The 7,035-nt window shown below is 39.2% G+C and overlaps 1 protein-coding gene across 1 annotated transcript; it reads right to left on the bottom strand.

The window, feature by feature from the left end:
- Nucleotides 1-789: 789 nt before the first annotated feature.
- LOC108695555 (gastrula zinc finger protein XlCGF8.2DB-like) lies at nucleotides 790-3,073 on the bottom strand. The gene is made up of 2 exons (XM_018224138.2): nucleotides 2,918-3,073; nucleotides 790-2,658 (listed from the first exon to the last, which is right to left on the bottom strand). The coding sequence occupies exon 2, from the start codon at nucleotides 2,584-2,586 to the stop codon at nucleotides 1,510-1,512; it is 1,077 nt and encodes a 358-aa protein (XP_018079627.1). The 5' UTR covers nucleotides 2,587-2,658; nucleotides 2,918-3,073; the 3' UTR covers nucleotides 790-1,509.
- Nucleotides 3,074-7,035: the final 3,962 nt, after the last annotated feature.

The following is a 7,035-nucleotide window of genomic DNA, read 5'->3' as shown; positions in this document are numbered from 1 at the left end:
GACTATTGTACCACAGATAAACAGAACCTCTTGGGGACTGAATAGGGAATATATAGATGGGGTGAAACCATTATTTGCATATCAATGTATTTGCTTTTCGCTCATTTGTTCCACGTGTGGGTTTAACTGTTGAATGTAAAATCCTACAGGAGAAGGTAGAATTTGGCTCCAGGCATGTGGTTATTTTAGAAGTTTTATTTATCATCGACACAGAGAATGATAATATCACAAAAAAATGTTGACATTGTTCATGTGTATTTTTGCCTTGTACAAAATGGACTGGTTACTGACTATAGAAGACTAGAAATTCTCACCCTTCTGCACTCATTAAATGTACCTCATGTTCCTTTGTGTATTCTTCTTAAACTAATTGTATCAAGTATTCATGAACTTATTAAACCAAGAATGTGCAATGTAATTCGATTTTTATCAAATTATGCTTTTGTGCTACTCTCAGAAAGAACCTCATTCAAAACCTTCATTAATCTTGGCCTCCCATTCAGTTAAATAACTAATGCACTGAAGAGTCCAGTGTATGACACAGCAACACTCGCGTGGAAATTTCAATTAAAAAGCCTTTATTGGAACATGTGGCTTCTGATCGGGAACATACAACATTCCAGGCTTAATCTTGGCCCTTTATCAAGCCAACAGGACAACCTGCTTTGGCAAAAAGTCTCATCTTGGCATCACCATGTCTTGGGCCAAAAACTCTGTTGCAATGGAATGTGCACATAGACTCAATTCGTGGATTGCAAAAAGTGGAGGAAAGGGTCAGGTTTTGGTATCTACAAATATAGTGAGCTTTTTGAATTTTTTATGGCCGCATTCTACTTAGTTGGCAAGACCAATCACCTAGGGGGCCTAGACAGGCACTGGGTTAAGGATCAAGTCCCCTATGGGTTAGGGCCCTGTAAACTCGTCAGTCCCTGCCATAGGTAGTGTGATTCCCATTTATTTGAATGCAAATACTTTCTAGACACAGAAAGTAATTATAAACATTATCTTTTAAAGTTCTGAAATGTTAGAGATGAATCCATGCAGTATAAAATAACACACGCAATGTATTGGGGAGGTGTCCAACTCGATCCCTTCACTTCTGACCCCTCATACACTGTTGGGAACCTTTGTCTCAGATGGAAGATGTTGCATTCTATAGATTTGCATGGAGGATCTACAAGGCACCTTACAAGTGGGGTTACAGGGAATAATTGTGCATAAATATGTGCTCCTTCCTCTCTTAGATTATTTCAAAGGTTTAAATAAAATGCAAGTTCTTCCCAAAACCTTTCATGGAACTGTAGAATCCATACAACCTTTATAAACTCTAAACTTCCCCCTAAGAGTAGTCATGATATGGTGTATATAGGGAAGATCTTTTGTCGAAGTGAAACTGTAGTTCTGGATCATGGAAACTCCTTATGACGTGAAAAGTTAGCATTTCTCCCCTTTGTAAATCTGAAGATCAAAGTCAAGATTTGTAGCTTCCCCAGAATTACAATGACCAAATTACTTTCCTCTAATGTGAAGCTCAAGATGGTTCTTCAATGTACTTGCGTCCTTGTATTTTTCCCCGCACTCAGTACATACAAAAGGCTTTTCTCCTGTGTGCCTCCGAATATGACTATTGAGGCAAGTCTGTTCCTTGTAGCTTTTCCCACACTCAGGGCACACAAATGGCCTCTCCCCAGTGTGACTCAGTTGGTGATACTTTAGCTGCTGTTTCCATGTGAACTGTTCTCCACACTCACAGCAGCTGAATGGTTTGACTCCAGTATGACTTCGATAATGTCTCTGTAGTTTACTTTTCTCCAGGAATTGTTTCCCACATTCTGTGCACTCGTGTGGTTTCTCCCCAGTGTGGATCATTTGGTGTCTTTTCAGGTTCTTCTTTGCTGCAAAGGATTTGCCACACTCCGTACAGGGGAAAGTCTTTCCTGTATGTAAATTATTATGAATGTTCAGTTCACTTTTAGCCCTAAAACGTTTCCCACATTCGGTGCAGACAAATGGGTTCACTCCTGTGTGAACTTGAAAGTGACATTTAAGATCACACTTTTTCCTGAAGCTTTTCCCACACTCAGTACAGGCAAAAGGTTTCTCTCCTGTGTGAATCAAAACATGAGATTTGAGATGATGTGAATTCATGAAGCCTTTCCCACACTCAGGACATTCAAACGGTCTCTCCCCAGTGTGGATCATTTGGTGTCTTTTCAGGTTCTTCTTTGCTGCAAAGGATTTGCCACACTCTGTACAGGGGAAAGTCTTTCCTGTATGTAAATTATTATGAATGTTCAGTTCACTTTTAGCCCTAAAACGTTTCCCACGTTCGGTGCAGACAAATGGGTTCTCACCTGTGTGGCATAGAAAATGGGTTTTAAGCTTAGACTGATTCCTGAAGCTTTTTCCACATTCTCTACAGTCAAATGACATTCTAATATCTTTTGCATTAGTATTTTGACCCTCTTGTGTTCTCAGAACAGGAGATTTCCCATCCGCACAAAACTCCTGAGACATCTGGGTTTGGCTGAGGTTTGCCTGAATATTTTCATTTCTGTCACCTCTGATCTTCTTCATCGTGGACATCTCAGATCCTTATAGGAACTAAACAATATCTCGCAGCGCTGATGTTCCGCTTCCCTTTCTCAGGACAGTTCCCTAATATCAAATAAACAAAATAATTGGTCATAAAAAGTAAAATGTCTTTTATAGCTTCTTGGTACATCTAACCGAGTGCTTTCATATAAAAGCCATAATGAGACCAAGAGGTTTAGAACTGGAAGACCAGATTTGTTCTGTAGAAAGAAGAATGTCCATGCTAGTAAAGTTTTATCTTCCTATAAACACTATGAACAAACTTTATTAGAACATAGAAACAAAATAATAAAAACAAACAAGGAATCCCCAGTATAATTACCAGTGTCTGAATAAGGAATAAATTCTTTACATTCCCCAGTACGTCCTCAGCAGAGACTTTCCTAGGAAACTTCTCCTTGGAGATATTTCCCAACTCTTTATACTACTTCTCCCTTCTGTCTATTCCATAGACACCAATAAAGATTCTGGGAAGGTTCCGTTCCTTTATATCCCCAGCTCCTCCCTTATAATTCCCATTGTTATGGGTTGTCTGTGCTATTTGCATATGAGAGTAATTATGGAGATGAGGTGCTGAGCAGGAAGTCAATCAACCCCACCCTGACTATTGTCTCAAACATAAAGAGAATTTGTAGAGGTTCCACCAAACGCTCTCACCTTTTTAGGTGGTTCATTGATCTAAATACATAATAGGAGATGCCACTGCTTTCATTTTGAGCCTAAAGTGCTACTTTGATATTTCCAGTTATGGTTATTGTCATAATTTGCTGTGGAGGATTGTCAAACTTTTTATACCCTTGATGTTTAGAAACCCTTGGAATCATAACTATAATTATGGTTGAGGCCTGGATGTGAAGCTTTGGTTCAATGAGTTTTAGAAGGAGCCATATTTAATAATGTGTGTACTTCATGCACAAAATGTGTGATCTAATGTAGAAATTGAGTTTATGGCACCAGAAGCAAATATTGTCACTGAATGTGGACCAAATGCATTGCTGGCCGGTATCTGAGAAAGAAAGAAAGAAAGAGTTTTTCATAGGAACATTATTACTTCCAAAAGGGCCCTGGGAAATCAGCGAACTCTATAAGTTTCAGGTGGGAATACCTGCAGGTGGGAATATTCAGACCCATGCTAGAATGTGATTAAATATCTGCAATAAGTGGGATTTGGCGAATATGTACAGTATCAGCATCCCTTGAGTTCAGGATGAGTTTAGGAGAATGGAGGTTACATCTCCAGATACAGATATTTATTGATTGGTTAATTCATTTGGTCCATTGGTAACTTTAAGGATATGAAATTCTCCCCCAAACATTGTGTGCTGGAAGATACAATAGATGGTTTCAGGTAACGCTAGACGCTTCTTTAGCAAGTGAGACAGTTCGAGGAGACTGGTCCTGATACACAACTCTGGTACAATCCTTGAAGACTACAAATAACGACCCTTGTTCACTGATTACATTTGCCTCATGTTCCTTTATGTATTCCTCTTAAACTAATTGTATTTAGTGTTCATGAACTTATGAAACCAAGAATGTGCAATGTAATTAGCTTTTTTTTGTCAAATTATGCTTTTCTGCTACTCTCAGAAAGAACCTCAGTCAAAACCTTCATTAATCTTGGCTTCCTGTTCAGTTAAAGGGATCCTGTCATCGGAAAACATGTATTTTTTCAAAACGCATCAGTTAATAGTGCTACTCCAGCAGAATTCTGTACTGAAATCCATTTCTCAAAAGACCAAACAGATTTTTTTATATCAAATTTTGAAATCTGACATGGGGCTAGACATTTTGTCAATTTCCCAGCTGCCCCTGGTCATGTGACTTGTGCCTGCACTTTAGGAGAGAAATGCTTTCTGGCAGGCTGCTGTTTTTCCTTCAGAATGTAACTGAATGTGTCTCAGTGGGACATGGGATTTTCTATTGAGTGTTGTTCTTAGATCTACCAGGCAGCTGTTATCTTGTGTTAGGGAGCTGCTATCTGGTTACCTTCCCATTGTTCTTTTGTTTGGCTGCTGGGGGGGAAAGGGAGGGGGTGATATCACTCCAACTTGCAGTACAGCAGTAAAGAGTTATTGAAGTTTATCAGAGCACAAGTCACATGACTTGGGGCAGCTGGGAAATTGACAATATGTCTAGCCCCATGTCAGATTTCAAAATTGAATATAAAAAAATCTGTTTGCTCTTTTGATAAATGGATTTCAGTGCAGAATTCTGCTGGAGCAGCACTATTAACTGATTCATTTTGAAAAAAAATTTTTTCCCATGACAGTATCCCTTTAAAGGGATACTGTCGCGGGAAAACATGTTTTTTTTTTTACAAAACACTCCAGATAATACTGCTGGTCCAGCAGAATTCTACACTGAAATATAAACAGATTTTTTTATATTTAATTTTGAAATTTGACATGGGGCTAGACATATTGTTAGTTTCCCATAAGCCCTCAGGTCATGTGACTTGTGCTCTGATAAACTTTAATCACTCTTTACTGCTGTGCTGCAACTGGGAGTGATATCACCCCCTTCCCCCAGTAGCCTAACAACAGAACAATGGGCAGCTAACCAGATAGCAGCTGTCTGGCACCTCTTCTGAAGGATTTGTTTGCATTGCCAAAATTACTCCCTATCCCCCACCTAGTGGTAGACATGAGAATAGCACCAAATCGGAATACTCCTTTTTTCCTGCTTGGATGCTATTCTCATGTCTACCACTAGGTGGGGAGCCCGACCCAAGTCGTTGTATACTTCAATGGGAAGAGAAGAAACAATAGATGTCTCAAAGCAGTTCCATCCTGAAGTGCTAGCTCCTTCTCAAAGCTCAAAATCAGGCACAAAGCACAGAGATGGCGCCTCCACACCAATATTACAGCTAAAAAAAAATACATTGGTTCAAGAATAACATTTGAAATAGTAGTATGAATTATTTGCAATGTAAACAATGTAATTTAGAAATAAAAAGTAAGCCATAAAAATCATGACCGAATCCCTTTAAATAACTAATGCACTGAATAGGGCAGTCACTGATGAGGTCAGGTTGGGTAATGTGAATACTCTAAGTGCACCCACAAAAATACATGTGTTTGGCTCCTTAGAGTTTTTAGAAACTCACATACATTCGAAATTCGACCCTTGATAGGCTTCTAATGGGCTGCTGGGGAGTGAAGGAAGGAGGGGATATCATGACAATTTGCAAGTCACATGACTGAGGGCACCTGGGGAACTGGCAATATGTCTAGCCCCATGTCAGATTTCAAAAGTAAATGTATTTAAAAAAAATCACTTTTTAATTAATTTTTCATTATCTTGTACTATTTTCTTTTTTTGATTCTAGGTAACTGGAACCTTTTTTTTTCCATCTTTCTTTATCACATGACCCAAGGACTAACACTTCATTGGATTTTCACTTTAATGGACTTTAATTGAACCTAATCAGCATTAACCAATCGCTGTCATTACACCTCTTTAAATGTTGAATTGAACTTCGCAATCGTATGTGTGCCTTTGGATTGTTTTACTTCTAGATTAAATTTGGGGTCGCCGGAGCTCTACCATTGTGCACCAGACATCATTATAGTAATCTTCTCCAAGGGTGTGCGAGAGCCAGATTTCTATTGTACACTTTATTCAGTTTGTCATTTCTTGCTGATATTATAACATAGGCGTTAATAGTACTTATAAATGTCATATTGGAGCCCGATGCTTGAAATAATATGAATTGTAAAATAAAATGACAATTTAAAACTATATGCTGTAGATTCAGCCAGATCAAAGGCAACATGGACATACAATGTCTAAAAGCCAGAATAATAAATAATTAGGAAACCCTGGAATAATTCCCATTGCCTTAAAGGGACTCTGTCATGATTTTTATGGTGTAGTTTTTATTTCTAAATGACACTGTTTACACTGCAAATAATTCACTGTACATTATAAAATGTCATTCCTGAACCAACAAGTGTATTTAGTTGTAATATTGGTGTGTAGGTGCATCTCAGCTCATTTTGCCTGGTCATGTGATTTCAGAAAGAGCCAGCACTTTAGGATGGAACTGCTTTCTGGCAGGCTGTTGTTTCTCCTACTCAATGTAACTGAATGTGTCTCAGTGGGACCTGGATTTTACTATTGAGTGTTGTTCTTAGATCTACCAGGCAGCTGTTATCTGGTTACCTTCCAATTGTTCTGCTGATGGGCTGCTGGAAGGGGGGGGCAGCACAGCAGTACAGAGCGATTGAAGTTTATCAGAGCACAAGTCACATGACTGGGGGCACCTGGGAAACTGACATGTCTAGCCCCCATGTAAGATTCCTTCATGGATAGAAAATGTTCTGTACATAAGCGGATCCTGGAGTATTACTGCTGCGAGGCCTGTATCTGTGTGTCCTGCTGTCTGGCCGGAGAGCACAGGGGCCACAGGGTGGAGCTGCTGAGTGAGGCCTCTGA

This window comes from Xenopus laevis, chromosome 6S, assembly GCF_017654675.1.
Source record: "Xenopus laevis strain J_2021 chromosome 6S, Xenopus_laevis_v10.1, whole genome shotgun sequence".
NCBI lineage: Eukaryota > Metazoa > Chordata > Amphibia > Anura > Pipidae > Xenopus > Xenopus laevis.
This window is presented reverse-complemented; position numbering and strand designations above follow the sequence as displayed.

Coding starts and splice junctions, on each gene's coding strand:
- LOC108695555 (XM_018224138.2), bottom strand. CDS start 2,586: ATGTCCACGATGAAGAAGATCAGAGGTGACAGAAATGAAAATATTCAG.